At 38.4% G+C, this 17,250-nt stretch overlaps 1 protein-coding gene across 1 annotated transcript; it reads left to right on the top strand.

Annotated features, from left to right (window-relative positions):
- The first annotated feature begins 1,524 nt into the window (after positions 1–1,524).
- Positions 1,525–2,055, top strand: LOC106504271 (olfactory receptor 1J21-like). Its single transcript, XM_085014792.1, has one exon. The coding sequence runs from the start codon at positions 1,525–1,527 to the stop codon at positions 2,053–2,055; it is 531 nt and encodes a 176-aa protein (XP_084870918.1).
- The last annotated feature ends 15,195 nt before the right edge of the window (positions 2,056–17,250 follow it).

Raw genomic sequence — 17,250 nt, 5'->3', positions numbered from 1 at the left:
TAGTGCTGGTCAATCAAGTAACTGAATTCTAAGAGATACCCCAATACTTCATTATCTCTCAGCTCTCTGACCCCATCTCAGATTTCAGGTGTCTTCCTACTGATAAATATTCATATCTGAGCTAACTTGGAGGATCAAATGTAGACAGAGATGGATAGAGGTACATGCATTGAAGTAAGATTTATTACTTTTCTTTTATGTATGAATTTTATTTTCTCCATTAGAGTTGGTTTACAGTGTTCTAAATAAATTTTATTCTTGGCAAGAGGATAAACCTGCATTAAGACAAATTACACCAGGGAACTTATCCCAATAATAGCATGTGAACTCAAAAATTCACTTTAGGTGTATGAGAGCTCAGGTATGTTAACAACATAAGTTTTAGGTTAGCTTATTTGTCCTTTATAAACCTCCTCATAATATTGGTTTATAAAATTCCTGAACTTGATATTTTTTTCTGGAGTATACAGGTCCTCTCATAAAAATAATTTTGGGGGTATACAGGTCCTCTCATAAAATATAATTATTTTTGTTTGATGCAAAACAGTGTTCTTAGGTATTTATGCCTAATGAACTAGAATCCTCTTTATTAACTCTATGAATGTATGATATTTTCATCTTCACATTATAGAGGCAAAACTGAGGCCAAGAGAAATTTAACATCCAAAGTCCTACAGGGAGAAGGTGGTGGGACCAAAATCACAACATAGAGAATCTGGCTTCAGGTTCACACCTTTAGTCAGTCTTTGGACAGGTGTGCCCTTGAGGGTCAGTATCCTGGTGGAAAGGGATCCTGTATGTTGTATTTATTCTTGTATGTCCAGTTAGTAGCTTAGTGCCAGAAACATGGCTGATTAAAAAGAAAAAAGAAGGAGTTTCCACTGTGGCTCAGTCTAGTAATTAACTAGTAATTAACTAGTAATTAACTGAACTAGTATCCAGGAGGATACAGGTTTCATCGCTGGCCCTGCTTAGTGGGGGTGACACTACTAAGATCTGGAATTCCTGTGAGCTCTGGTGGAGTTGGCAGATTCAGCTCAGATCTAGTGTTGTTACAGCTGTGGTATAGCCTGGCAGGTGCAGCTCTGATTCAACCCTAGCCTGGGAACTTCCACATGCCATAGGTACAGCCCCCACCAAATAAAATAAAATAAATGAAAAGAAAAAAGAAGGAAATTGCTGGTTTTCACTGAAAAGAATCATGTTGAGTGTTGAGGGTGTGTCACTTGCTTTGGCAATGCTACGTGATAGAAAAAATGCAGGCAGTTATTCTGTTTATCCACTAGAATGTGAGAGACCTAGTATGGTGGCCACAATCATGACTTCAATGTATCTGACATTTCCCACTCCTGTCATTCCCCAGCAAACAGGAGAGGAGCATGAGGAGGGAGAACCAGAGCTACCTGTCTGGGTTCTTCCCCCTGGGGTTCCCCATCCAGCCAGAGTAGCAGGATGTGTTCTTTGCCCTGTTCCTGGCATGTACCTGAACACATCATCAGGCTAGACCCTTGCCTCCATACCCCCATGTACTTCTTCCTCAGCCACCTGGCCTTCACTGACATCATGTTTTCATCAGACACATCTCCAAAGATGCTCCTGAATATGCAGACACAGAGTCACTCCATCTCATACACTGGATGCATTTCTCAGGTGTATTTTTTCTTAATGCTTGTGTGTCTTGACAGCTTTCTTCTCACCTCAATGGCCTATGACAGGTATGTGGCCATATGTCACCCCCTCCACTATATCATGATTATGAGTCAGAATCTGTGCCTCCTGATAGTAATCCTGTTCTGGAACTTATCCTCTGCTGGTGCCCTTTTGCACACCCTCCTCCTATCTCTTCTCTCTTTCTGTGGAGACAACATGCTCCCCCATTTATTCTGTGATCTCTCTACTTTGCTTAAGCTGTGCAGCCCAGATACCAGAGCCAATGAGCTGTTCATCCTCACTGTGGGAGTGATGGTCATTATCCTGCCATTCATGTACATATTGGCATCTTATGTGCACATCAGGACCAGCATCCTTAGGATCCCCTCCACTAACGGCAACTGAAAAGCCCTGTCTACCTGTGGCTCTCACCTCTCAGTGGTCTCTCTGTACTATGGAACTATTATCAGACTGTACTTTTTTCCCTCATCCAGTAACTCCAATGACAACGATGTTATTGTGGCTATATTGTAAATGCTGTTCATGCCCATGTTCAGTTCTTTCATCTACAGTCTGAGAAATCAGGATATGAAAGGAGCCCTGGTAAATATACTCATCAGAAGAACCTCATCCTCATAACGATGAGCCTTTTATTCACTATTAATTGCATATAAGACCAGTTCCATGTAAAGTGAGCATTCTCTCCTGTTTCTTAGTGAATTTTGATGCAGTATTCTTTCTTCATTCTGTTTCAGTTGCACACTGTTTTTTTCTCTTTAATTTTTTTTTCTCATTATAGAGAAAGAAATTTCTTACAAGCCACTTGCAAAACTACCTTTTCCTGCCCTCTTTTCTATGGCATCCCTTGTCCTAGAAGTATTTAAAATTTTCATGTCACAACTTTCACTTTTTTTGGCTGGGCATAGATAATTTCCAGCCTTTATGTAGGAAATACTTTTCCCTTCTCAAGGTAACAAAAATATCTCTTTGAATTTTCAATGATTTTATTCTATGTTTAATTTTGTAATGACTTTGAAATTTAGTTTTGGGTTAAGTAGTAATATAGTTTTAATTTTATTTATAATTTCTTTTTTAGTATTACTATGCTTTTATTTTCAAAGCAACTTCCTGTTAGATTTTTTCATCCCTTACTTTTAAGCTGTATTTGAAACATGTTTTGGAGTTCCAGTTGTGGCTTAGAAGTTAAAGATCCTGACTAGAATCCATTAGGTCATCTGTCTGATCCCTGGCCTCATTCAGTCAGTTAAAGATCTAGTGTTACCATGAGCTGTGGTGTAAGTAACAGACACATATTGGATCTTAGGTTGTTGTGGCTCTGGCATATGCTGGTGGCTACAGCTCCAATTGGACCCCTAGCCTGGGAACCTCCATATGCTGAATGAGGCCCTAAAAAGACCAAAAATAAATAAATGAAAAGAAAAGGACGCATCTGTGTGGGTCAAGTGGCTATGAAAGAATACATATGGTGTGAAGACAAGGATCCAGCCTGATGAGCAGGATGATGAGCAGGTTCCCCAGCAAAGTTGTCAGGTACATGCCCAGGAACAGGCCAAAGAGCATGCCCTGATGAAATGGCTGATTGGGGAGCCCCAAGGGAAGAATTAGTACATACTGATCTGGTACCCCCTCCTCATGCTAGTAGGTGAGCTGATTGCAAGTTCATCTCCAGTGTCCTGCATTTGTACCCACCTCTTCTCATGATTTCTGATTTTGGTGGTATAATTGTGCATGGATGATTTTGTATCTTTACTGTATATATACCTTTCCTGGTGAGCATTGTCATTTGTGGTATTTTTGTTTCCTATTGCTGTCTTTTCTTTTCTGCCTAGAGAAGATCCTTTAGTATTTGTTGTAAGGCTAGTTTAGTTTTGTTGAATTCTCTCAGCTTTTGCTTATCTGTGAAGGTTTTGATTTCTCCTTCAAATCTGAATGAGAGGCTTGCTGGGTAGAGTAATCTTGGTCGGAGGTTTTTTCCTTTCAATGTGTTAAGTATATCATGCCACTCCCTTCTGGCCTGCAGAGTGTCTGCTGAAAAATCTGCTGATAACCTTACTGGGGTTCCCTTGAATGTTATTTGTTTCTTTTCCCTAGCTGCTTTCAAGATTTTCTCTTTGTCTTTAATTTTGGTCCGTTTCATTACTATGTGTCTCAGTGTATTCCTCCTTGGGTTTATTTTATATGGTCCTCATTGTGCTTCCTGGATGTGAGTGGATGGTTCTTTTCCCATGTTAGGGAAGTTTTTGGCTATTGTCTTCTGGAATATTTTTTCTGTCCCCTTCTCTTTCACTTCTCCTTCTGGCATCCCTATGATATGGATGTTGGTGTGTTTAATGTTGTCCCAGAATTCTCTGAGACTCTCTTCATTTCTTTTCAATCTTTTTTCTCTTTTCTGTTCTGCATCCATAATTTCCACTAATCTGTCCTCCACCTCACTTATTTGTTCTTCTGCCTCCTATATACTGCTGTTAGCTGCTTCTAGTGAATTTTTTATTTCAGTTATTGCATTTTGCATCTATTCTTGTTTAAGTTTTATATCTATATCTTTTTCTCAGTGTTTCATGTAAGTCATCCATATTTTCCTCCAGTTTATTTCCAATGTCTTACATCATCTTCAGCATCAACAATCTAATGTCTTTTTCCTGGAGGCTGAGAACCTCCTCATCACTTAGCTTATTTTCTGGGGTTTTTTCCTTTCTCCTTCATCTGAGTTATAGTTCTCCATCTTTTCATTTTTATAGGTTTTTGTTGTGGTGACCTTTTTACAAAGAATAAAGTTGTAGCCTCTCTTACTTCTGGTGTCTGCCCCCCTGTGGCTGAAGTTGGTATGGGGGCTTGCTGTAGGCGTCCTGATGGGAGGGGCTGATGCCTGCCCACTTGTAGGTGGAGCTGATTCTCATCCCTCTGGTGGGTGGGTCTTAGTCTCTGGATGGGATTAGAGGCAACTGTGTGCCTGAGGTGATGTTAGGCAACTTGTTTACTGAGAGGTAGTGTTGTGATCCCACCTGGATTGTTGTTTTCCCTGGGGCATCTCAGCACTTACTAATTGGTGGTGCCAGATTTTCCCAAAATGGCCAACTTCAGAGAAAGGTGTGGCTGCTGAATATTCCTTAGAGCTTTGCATTTGCTTTCAATGTCCTTCCCTCACAACAAGCCATGTTCACCCCTGTTTTCCCAGGATATCCTCCAAGAACATCAGTCAGGTTTGACCCATATTTCTATGGAGACTTTGCTTTACCATGTGACCCAGTGCATGAGAAAGTCTGCGTGTGCCTTTTAAGAATGGAGTCTCCATTTCCCCCATTCCTGTGGAGCTCCTGCACACAATCCCCACTGGCCTTCAATGCAAATGCTCCAGGGGCTCTTTCTCCCAGTGCCAGATCTGCACATGTGAGAGTTTGATGTGTGGCTCAGAACTCTCCCTCCTGTAGGTGAGCCTCTGTGAACCAGTTAGTTTCCAGTCTGTGGGCCTTCCCACCCAGGAGATACAGAGTTATTTATATTGTGAAATACTCCTCCTACCTCTTGATGTGACCTCCTCTTTTTTTTATGGAGTAGGATATCTTTTTTCAGGTTTCTGGTCCATTTGGGTGAAGAGTGCTCAGCTTTTAGTTGTGAATTTAGTTGTTTTAGGAGAGAAGTTGAGCTCCAGTCCTTCTATTCTTCCATCTTAATCCCATCTTTCCAGAGGTAGTTTGGTATCCAGAGTTGCTCCCATGAGCCCACACTGTCTGGGCCTTGTAAAGGGAAATTTGTAAATTTATGCAGTGGGAATGCAGTCAGGACTCCTTGTGGCCAAAGTTTTTGGCTGTGGCCTCAGGGCTACCTTAGTCATAGTCCCAGAAGAGCTTTGAGCCTGCAGTGCCGGCACCAAGGCTTTGGTCTTCACAGGGTTTGTGGTCTGTGGCAACCTAGGTGGTTAGTCTTTATCTCTAATTTTCATATAGCTATGGCAGGCAGTCTCATAGTCTCTGAGGTAAGAAGGGAAATTAGGTTTGGACCCAAGCATTTTCATTCTGAATTTTTTCTCTGGAAGCTAAACAAGTTATCTGACATCAAAATGTTCTTGCCCTTCATAATTTTGTGTGTAATGATCTACTAAAGCCTGTATCCTCTGCTTCTCTACAAATTCCATGATTATTTGTAATTTATTCATTGGTTGTAGACCCCAGAGTCTGTCAAAGATGACTAATGCACACACAACATAAATTTGTTGATTAAATAAAAGATGCCTCACCCAATTAAATTCTTCATTAAACCTCTTTAAGAAACTTACAGCAGGTCTTTTCAAGACCCAAGTTTAACCCTAATAATCACAGGGCTCCATGTTATTTGCTCCATGGCATCACATTCAAACAAATGCAACCAAAAAGCCAAATGCAATTTTTAAAAGGATTTCTAATCTTTTCATAGTCTCTAGTATAGCCTAGGGAGATTTATTTATTAATCCAAATCAATATTTCTCAAAATTTCTATAAATTTTTAAAGGAGAACTTCTGGATACACCATTGCCTATCAAAGCTTATTATAAAGCTAATTTTTTTACAACAAATAATGTATTGTCACAAACATAACCCACTACAATGGTCAAGGAAAATAGCCTAGAAACAGACTGGTTGTAATTAGGATATGACCCCACCCTCACTTTGTCAACTGGATTTAGAAGGCAACCATGTATCAGCAGACTTGGTCACCCTACTGTGATCAGAGTGAAGGGAAGAGTGTAGTATCAATGAAATTAATGCAGTAGGTGAACATTCATGTCAAAGGGTGACTTTCAGTGACAAGAGCAAAGCAACCATCTGTCTCCCGATAATGTCAGAACCAGATATCACATTAGAATATCTATGACTTCTTTACAATTCAATCTCCCAGGAAGAGGTGAAAGATAGTTTTATACTTAGTCTTAAAGGCCAAAGGCTTTATGTGCAGAGTCTAGTACCTTGGACCCAAGGCTGACCCCAAAATCTTCATGGATTTTAGAAAATGAGAACTGGAACATGGTCCCTAATTTTAATTTTTTTCTTTTTCTTTTTGTCTTTTTAGCACAGCATTAACACCATGTGGTGTTTCCCAGGCTAGGGGTCAAATCAGAGCTGTAGCTGCTGGCCTAACCCAGAGCCATAGCAATTTGGAATCTGAGCTGTGTCTTTGACCTGCTCCACAGCTCATGGAAATTCTGGATCCTTAACTCACTGAGTGAAGCCAGGGATTGAACCCAAAACCTCATGGTTCCTGGTTGGATTTGTTAACCTCTGAGCCACAAAGGGAACTCCCTGTCTCTGATTTTCTTAATATTTTTTAGACTATTTGGGTCAATTTTTCTTGGCAGTGAACTTGCAGAATTATGCCTGTGTAGTGTGATTTTCAGATCGGTACTGAGTCTTCCATATCCCTACCCAAACACCATCCTCAATGGGCTGCTGGATTCTTTCAGCAAGAGCAAACAAGCTTTGAGGTCTCAACTATAGATTAGGTTTAAAAGTAAATATTCCTGGGGGAGAGAGCCCTATGGCCAACTCATGGAGGTATAATGGCTGGGAAGAGTTCAATATTTAGGGACAAGGCTTGGATGGCCAAACAAGGGCATGGACCGCTTCAGTCAAAGTGAGGATGGAAGCAGGTTGGGGATTACAGACAGAATAAGGGAAGAGGCTGTAGACACACTGAGAACAAATGTACTATCTTTCCAGTTTGGCTGAATGACTGCTATATGGCTATAAATAGGGTTAGGGTTAGGGGTAGTTAATAAAGTCAATAAAGTTAGTTAATATAGTTATTAGTTTTTGTTAATAAAATCTGAGTTAGTACCTAGTTAGCACCAGGTGATTTTCAAATACTATTCACTTCCTCCCCAAATTTTACAACATAGACATTCTGCTCATCATTTTTGAGATGAAAGCATTGGGAGGCAGTGATAAAACTTGCCCTACCTATGTTATAGCACTAGTATGTGTTGACCCTGTGATTTGATCCCATGACTCTTTGACTTCAAAGACACATTCATCCCACTATATTGCATGCCTTCATTAACTATGCTGCCTGAAAGCATGCAAGAATTTCAGGAAGTAAAATTGGAAATTTGATGGTGAGTGAAAAATTTACAATTTCAAGATATATTCGTACATGGTAATATCAATAATAACAATATTATTGTAACAATCATTCACTAATCATGTGTTTATTGTGTGACTAATATAGACCAGTTGCTGTGACATGTACTTTATAACAGCTTAACCATCCCATGATAAAGGTATCACTCTCACTTAACCTGTTGGAAACCAGGACTTAAGAGCATAAGAAATTTGCCAAGGATCACTCATCATGAAAATGATAGACAAGTCATTCAATCCTATATCAGATTTCAAACCTATGTTTCTAACCACCATTCTATATTTACTCCTTTGGTGTGTGATTTGAAAGAAAAGAGACATCTGCATATATGCTCCTCATTCAAGAGAAAATGGGGTCTGTCATCCCCAGAGCCTTTGGTGAATGTGTTGCCTCCAGCCTTAATCAGATGATCAGACTTGAATAGAGAGACTAGGAGACCAGCTACTCAATTTATAAGACAGATACTCATAAAATAAATTTCCCAGGGCTCTAGGACAAAAAGCCTAGATAATGTTTTTAAAAGGAAAAAATAGGTGGAAAGTTAAAGCAACTATGTTTCATATCCATTGGATGTAATGTCATGTAGCTAATAAAGTGAATTCACAAAGCTTATGAATTCATTTATGAAGGGACATAATGCAAAATTGTATATAGGGCATGTTTATAACTATGTGCAAAAACAATGAATATACCATCACATCATCATAATCATCATCCTTATCATTATTAAACCTGGAAGGTTTTGCTCACAGCTCACAGACATACCAGACATTTACCAAAATTGTGAAAGATCAACTTCAAAGGGGAAAGGAGAAACCCCAAGGAATTATAATTATTATGCCTACCTAATTTATTTGAGGTGATAAAACAAAATTATAAAAGTGAGAGGCAAAATATAATTATGTGCAGTATATCACAACAGACCATTCAGACACACACACATACCCACACACACTGCTGAGTGAAGTCTAAAAGTTCTGCCCTTACCTAGTTCAGGAGTGATCAATTCAAATACAGTCAGCTCCAGGATGTGAAATTTTCATTTTCTCTTCAGAAGACTTTGATATAGAATGGGGAGAACCCAATATTTCAACCCAGAAGTGGGGAGGTGGTACACTATTTTTTAAACCAGATCCATGCCAAAGATAAAGGAATCTATTTTTACCTGCCAGAATGGGACCCAGGGGACCAAGGCCAAAAATTTCTGTTGAGAGAATTTGGGAGTGATAAATGCACTTCCCTTAAGTATTCCCTGTGTAGGTGTGCCTTTGTCAGATACTAAGATAGTCCTTTGGGAATATAAATGAGGATTCATTACTCATAGATTCATTTAAAAAACATTCACAGCAATAAGCTCATGTAATCTCCCAATCATTCCTAAAGTAGATAGTGTTTTTCCTATTTCATTGCAATGAGAGTGGCTCAAAAGAAAATGGGCAAAAGAGGAGATTTCAAGTTCAAACACATTAACTTCATATCTAAAGCCCTGTTCCATTGAATCACAATGGCTTTCTTGCAGCAGTGGGCTCTGTATCCTGTGGACATCTTTCTTCAACTTTAAGTCCAGACATGAGAGGAGAGTTGCTACTCATCCCTGGGGAATAAAAACATTTAGCCAGGAATAATTGGGCTTCTGTTTCTCAGAAATTGAAATTTTCTTCTTCTTATAGAAATATACAAATTCCTAAAGGGATTTTTTTAAGTTAATGCACATAATAATATTTGGCACATTGTCAGCATTCAAAATACATTCTTTAACCCTAAGAATGGGTGTGAGAATTCTTCAGTTCAGATTGGCAAAAATAAAGACATGGAATCAAGTGGAAGATATCATTTTATCTTTTCTAATAATTTGTTTATTTACTCTTTAATAAAATTATTTTGTAACTACTATGTGGCAAGAGTTGTGTGAGGCACTGTGAGCAAAGATTTGAAAACTCATTTTTAACAGAATGTAATAATGCCATTTTCAGCAACATAGATGGACCTAGAAATTATCATGATAAATGAATCTAGTGAAAGACAAACATCATATGATGTCACTTATATGTGGAATCTAAAAAAAGGGTACAAATGAATGTATTTGCAGAACAGAAGGAGATTCAGAGACTTTGAAAACCTTAGGTTACTAAAGAGAGCTGGTGGGAGTCAGGGGAGAGACGGACTGGATGCTTGGGACTGGCATATGCACACTGAGGTTTATGGAATGACTGGCCAATGGGGACCAGCTATATGGCACTGAGCCCTCTACCCAATATTCCATAATAATCTATTTGGGGAAAGAATCTGAAAGAGAAGGTATGTATTTATATGTATAACTGAATCACTTTGTTGTACAGCAGAATTTGTCACAACCTTGTGAATCAATTTTATTTCAATTTATAAAAAAATGAAAAGATTCGAAAATAGTTTTTTTTCTTCTAAAAGAGATTCCAATCTAGTGAGTAGAATAGACAAAATACTGTGTGTCAAATGTTGTTAAAGGTGAGGCCTGAGTCCTATGAGCACAGATCAGGTTTGTTAAACCCAAATTTAAGTGGTCAAGAAATGTAGGCTGCAGTAAGTTATAAGTAAGCAGAGACTCAAGATAATCCAAAAAGTAAAAGTTGATGTGGGCAGTGTGGAGAGAGATGTAAGGGAGAAAAACAGGAACAGGAAAACACATGAAGAGAAAAGTTGACAAATTCAGGAAATAATTATCAATAAAATTAGAATGGCTGAAATGTATGCTTCAACAGGGGAAGGAAGTTCAGAATGAAGCCAGAGAAGTAGCAGGAATGAATTGTGCCAAAGCTTGGAGACCATGCTGAACAATTTGCACTTTTTCCCAAAGGAAAGGGAGAACTCTAGAAGGATTTGCTTAAAGACTGGCAGTGTCTTGTTAAAACATATGTCTATACATGAAGAAGGGATAATGAACAGGGGTGTTTGCAGTAGATGGAGGGAATTTTGGCAGGGCAAGGATGGAGGGATTAGATGTAAGACCAGCAGCAGGAGGATCAGTTTGGAAGTGGTCACAGTAGCTTGGGTAAGAGATTATGGAAGTCTGTCTGAGGCAGTGGAATTGGAGTGAACTATGGATTTAGGTCTGCTTCAGAATCAGAATTTAAAGAATGTGGTAATTTGGGAGTTATCCCAACTTGATGAGACCCTGGACAATGGAAGCATTGAAAAAATCTCTCTAAATTTATGGCTCAAACATCTGAGTGTATGCTTGTGCCATTTACTGAAATAGGGGAACTAGAAAGAGAAACATATTTGAGAAGATTTTAACATACCAAGTATGAAGTACCTATGGATAATTCACAAGAAGACATTTGGGAGGCAGGTGAATATATTTTGGATCCAGATAAAAATTCATGGCCCACCAATATAGAAGAGGTGATACTGTCAAAAGAAATGAGATGAATAAGAAATATTGAGAAAAGAGGGCAAGAGTGGAGAGAAGAAAAGGAGGAGAAGAATGATTAAAGAGAAGGGAAAGAACAAAGGGAAATGGAGGTGAACAGAGCTGAACACAGACCAGAGAGAGCATTGACAATTAAGGAAATGACAGAGAAAGAGTATCCCCAAAGGGCGCCAGAGAACAAGAGACATTACAGTAAAATAAAAAAAAACATGGGACCACTGGAGGGAAGGGAAGGGGAATGTTAAGTGATGAAAATGATGCACTGAATTTGGTAATAAGGAGAATTTTGGTGATGTAACCTGGAGCAATGTCAGTGAGTGGTGGGAGCAGAATCTAGACCACAGTGGATGGAGGAATAAATGGAAAGTAAGGAAGTGAGGAAGGTGAATAGTTGGATTCATCCAACATGGAAGCTTTGCTACATGGGTGAGGTGGAAGGTCAATGAAGCAATGTCTTTGGCAATAGATTATACAGTGAGAAACCATGAGATTTGTGGCAGAGAAGAAAATGAATTTGGGGGAAAATGGACAGGATCAGAGACTGAATAGATTTATGGGCCAAAGATTCTATGCAATGAATGAGTAGAGGGGAAAGCGAGAACAAGCTATTGAAAGTTTAAATTTAACAGGTAAAGAAATCTGAACGTTCCTAATATAACCAGGGGAATAGATGGCTAAAGTGCATTGGAGGTTGAAATGACTGAATATGAAATCAGAGGATAAATATGCCACATTGCAGAGTGGTTCATTCATGCAGATGCCTCAGGCACCCAAGTTAATAGTTAAATTGTAGAGAAGTAAACTAACCCAGGTGCCAAAATCTGTAACCAAATAAGAGTTGCTGGAGTTTGGTTGTGTGGCTATAGGACCTAGGACAGTTTCTACTCTTTTCCCATTGTTGAAAAAAAAACCTCTAGAATTAGCATTAGAGAGATGCTTCATTGTGGTATAACTTTAAAAGAAAATAAGTAGTTACATCCTAGTTTCCCTCAGTGAGGGAAGGGTTAAGCTACCTGTGGTACATGGCCTATGGAATATTATGTCACTGCAAAAATTATGTTGATGAACAGCTTAAGATGTCATTTTTGAAAGACATAATATAAAATTTGTATATAGGCATGTTTACAACTATTTTCAAAAATGCAGATTGTTTTCTTAAAACCTGGAAGGATGTGCCCCAAAATGTTAAAGAAAGCATTGTGGTGTTGGGAGTGGAGACATTTATACATTAAAAAATTTCCCAACCATAATGTTTATAAAATCATGCCTTTATTTTATGAGGAATTAAAATATTAGCTAGTTTTGTGAACATATGCTGAATTTCATAGGAAAGAGATGGTCCAGAAGGAAAGTCCATGGGTTGAGAAACTGTAAGAAGCAGAAGGCAGCTGACCCCAACAGGCACCATTGATGTGTCTGATTGCTCTGCTTCTCACCCCCATACACTCATATAGAACCCTGAGCATCAAGGCATGAAATCATGAAATGACAAGTTCATGGAGCCTCAGGAAACAGTCCCTCTCCTAAAAACAATGCAGCCAATAAGCAAATGCTTATCATCACTAGAAAACAGCTTGCATTCTACTGTCATATGGCCCTTGGACTTTCTAAATACATGTGCAGAGAGAGAGAAAGCAAAATCTTTGATTTATCCCTGAATTTTTATCCATTAGTATCAGACACATTGGAGATCCACTTTTAAAAGTGCTCTCTGAATCATAATGAAGAGAGGAATTCTGTTTCCTAACAAAGAGTCAATTATAAAAATCACTAAGACATAGAATATTGATTAACATGCATTCCCCGAAAGCCAATCCTGAACTAAGAATTAAGGATAAGTAGTTTGTTTGGGGACTGAAGAAAACAGCAATAGGAAAGTGGGAAAGGAAGATAGGTAGAGTAAGGCTATAGACAAAGGACAAAAATTAGCACAACCATCACCTGGGGAAATTAAGCTAATTCCACTGAGGAAGCACTAGCATCCAGCACACCACAGATTTGTCCACTTTGATTTTGCAAAGCTGCCAGTGGTCACTATTCAGGTGATTTTCTTCTCTCGCTTGTATCTAAAATGCTGTTGGACTTCAACAGGTCTGTGTTGAGTCTCTCCAGTCTGCCTGGTCTGATATACATGACATTGTGGAAGTTATACAAGGTCATCACAGCTAGAAAGAAGCTGCCCAGATAAAGCTTTGCTCTACCTTCTATCTTTTAACCTCAGATATCAAAAAGGGCAAAATAAAACCTCAAAGAGGATCTCAAGCTATACCTACTTCTTGGTCCTGTATATTTAAGTCCTAAGAATCGCTAGTGCCAAATTAATGATCATTTTCTTCAAAAGGCCAATTTTAAGGAAACTGAAGCTTTAAATTTTGAGTCAACTTTTCTGGATTGTGTTTGTCATCATTTTTTCCCCTATGTTCAAGACTGTTTTCTTTATGGTTTATGTTTCTTCTACTTTTCCTTCCTTCTTTCCTTCCTTCATTTATTATTCCTTCCTTTAAACTATTTTTAATCAAGGTATTTTAATTATTTATTAGTTTCATTTGATGTAACCAAACCTAATAGTCCAAAGAAATAAAGTGATTATCCTTGTCTCTGATCACTTTGTTTTTCATAATGATCACTAAAGAGAATAAACATGAGATCATTTTCTTTGGGTCACCTGGTGGGTATGGCCCAATAAGAGCTTTTTGAGTGGGATACTGTTCTACCTAATTCTCAGAAGCCATTCAGTCCTTTGGCTATTTGGATCTCATTGGAGATACAAATTCTTCTTTTTTAAACTCTCTGGAGTTTATCATATGCTATAAGGTGCTTAAGGCTGGGAAACAGAGCCAAGAAAAGAGGGAAAAGTGATGATGCCTGAGGTCCTTCCTCCATGGGCTCATTTTCTAAGGTCCCTGGCAAAAACCTCTCTCCCATGAGACACATTTCCTAGAGGAATCAAAAGGGAAATGGGGCAATTAATCCAGGTCTGATGGATGTCTTGAAATGCAAATTACAAGTTCATCTCCCTGCCACCATGGGCTTTATCTTTGGATAGTTATACCCAGAAATTCATAGATCTGGGGCTGGTACACAGGAGTGAGAGTGAGCTTGTTACTTTTCTGTTTGATGCTCAAGAGATATTGAGACCTTGGAAGGTATTATTCAGGTCCCTTAAAGAGACCCTTGGGGCATATTTACCCACCACATGCTGGATTGTAAATGCAAGCCAGGTCGGTATTGGGGATGGAATGGACATTGTTTTCTCAGCAACATATGGGCTTGTATGTGGGTCTAGAAGAGGAAATATAAGAAAGCTGAATTTGACATGGAAGAGAAGAGAGAATACAAAAGCCAGAGAAAATTAGAAAGGGTGGGGAGCAGATTTCAAGACAGGGAGTGACAAAGAATGAAGATGTAGTGGCAGAGAGAATGAGAACTGAGAGAAGAGGAAGGAGAAAATGAGAGAAAGGAAAACAAAGTGAAGAAACAGACAGATAAAAATGAACCAAGAGATAAAACATAGATACAAGGAAGCAGATTTTTTGGGAAGAATTTAACTTGCTTTACATGCTGACATAGTCCAATTACTGATTATAGGAGAGAGGGTGTTTTTGAGTCACCTTTGTGATTAATGCAAAATGCTTCTAATGGGTAACCTCATTTCCTTCCATGTTATGTAGGAGTTAGCTCTGTGAAGCTATTGATGTTATATTGTATACAAGGTGGAAGTTGAGGAAGGACACAAGGATTTTGCTGCATACTGGTGCCAAGATAACCACAGTACTTTAATGTACCTGAAATCTTCCCATTACTGGTATATCAGTTTCTTATTGCTGCTCTAACAAATTGCCATATGTAATGGCTTTAAAACCCACAAATTTATTATCTTACTGTCCTAGATGTCAAAAGTCTAATCGTTGGCATTTCCTCTGAAAGTTCTGAGGGAGAATTGTCTCTATGTCTTTCTGGCTTCTAGAGGCCACCTTCATTCATTGTTTGTGTTCTTTTCTCCAACTTCTATGCCAGAAGCATAACATCTTAAAATCTCTCTCTGACACCTCTGCTTTCTTCTTCTACATTTAAGGACATCTGTGATTACATTAGGCCCAACTTGATAATCCAGGATAATTTCATAATGAAATCATCTAATTATAAGCCTTGTTTCTACCCACATCTTAACTCTCCCTTGCAAGGTATAAGACCAGATCCACAGGTCCTGGACTTTGGCACATCTGGACATAACATTGGCGGTTATTATTTCTGCTTACCCTATCTAACCAGAAAGTGTTGTGTTAAATTGAACGACTACGTGATATGGAAATGAAAACTTGGGATAAAGCTAAAATCTCACTTTTTTGGGCATCTTTTGATCATAGTCTTTATTTTTGTTATGGGGTATTATTTTGTTGCATAGAGAGGAAAGAAACTGCAGTAAAAAACTTTACACTTTGTATAGATAGTTTAAGATGTTCTTATCATTTAACCTTCTATGTGTTGACAATAGAAAATAAGCCAAAAACAAAAACACATAAAACATTTGCTGGGAGTCAGATTTGGTTTCCCATTATGACATGAGGTCTCAGGGAGCTCACATCCAGAAAAGGAGGAGTCTAAATGACATTGAATGGAAATGTACTTTTCCAGGGAAGTTGGAATGGAGATATCAGCAAGAGTATGTGTGGTTGTGGTGAGGAGGAAATGATTTGAAATGTAGCAGAGACACAGATAGCTCAGGGTCTTTAAGCCATATTAAGGCTGGTAGGCTTCATTTAATAGCAATGGGAATCCCCTGAGAGTTTTTAATCAGAAGTTGTTTAGGTTTTTTAAAAGGAGTATGTTTAAAATCCTTATTTGGCTATAGCATGGAGAATGGGTTACCATAATCCAGAGTTTCTTAAGGACCCTCTCTGACCTGAATACAATAGGATGTATGCATATGGATGAGTGTTCTTTGGCAAATACAGTACAATTATTTGCATTCTTTTATTCAAAAAGTCTGTCTCCCATCTCAAATTTAACAGTGATTGTTTAAGTAAAATTTTCTACAAGTTTTTGAGTGCTTGATTATTTGGAATACCAACCACAAAAGATTTTTGGGGGCAATAATATGGCTGAGACATCTTTCCATACACTAGACCTCAGCAACACACAGGAATAAAAGCTATTTTGCCATCGAACCAAGAAAAAGTGGCTCTCTATTTTTATTTTTAATTTTTTTGACATTTTTTCTACTGTACAGCATGGTGACCCAATTACACATACTTGTATACATTCTTTTTTTCTCACATTATCATGTTCCATCATAAGTGACTAGACAAAGTTCCCAGTCTACACTGCAGGATCTCATTGCTGATCTACTCCAAAGGCAATAGTCTGCATCTATTAACCCAAAGCTCCCAGACCATCATACTCCCTTCCCCTTCCCCATGACAACCACAAGTCTATTCTTTATGTCAATGATTTTCTTTTCAGTGGAAAGTTTCATTGGTGCTGTATATTAGATCCCAGATATAAGTGATATCATATGGTATTTGTCTTTCTCTTTCTGATTTACTTCACTCAGGATGAGAGTCTCTAGTTCCATCCATATTGCTGCAAATGGTATTATTTTGTTCTTTTTTATGGCTGAGTAGTATTCCATTGTGCGTATATACCACTTCTTCCTAATCCAATCATCTATCAATGGACTTTTGGATTGATTCCATGTCTTGGCTATTGTAAATAGTGCTGCAATGAACATGAGGGTGCATGTTTACTTTTTCATAAAAGTTTAGTTTGGATATATGCCCAAGAGTGGGATTACTGGGTCATATGGTAGTTCTATATATAGGTTTCTAAGGTACCTCCATACAGTTATTCATAATGATTGTACCAGCTTACATTCCTACAAACAGTACAGGAAGGTTCTTTTCTCCACACCCTCTCCAGCATTTGTTATTTGTGGACTTATTAATGATAGCCATTCTGACTGGTGTGAGGTGGTATCTCATGGTAGTTTTGATTTGCATTTCTCTAATAATCAGTGATGTTGAGTATTTTTTCATGTGCTAGTTGGCCATCTGTATATC

Source organism: Sus scrofa, chromosome 1, assembly GCF_054392235.1.
Source record: "Sus scrofa isolate SSC_HxYL_T2T_F1_AM1 chromosome 1, Sscrofa_HxYL_maternal_Yorkshire_Landrace_v2.0, whole genome shotgun sequence".
Lineage (NCBI taxonomy): Eukaryota > Metazoa > Chordata > Mammalia > Artiodactyla > Suidae > Sus > Sus scrofa.
Note: the sequence above shows the minus strand (reverse complement) of the source record. Positions and strands in the feature narration are given on the sequence as shown.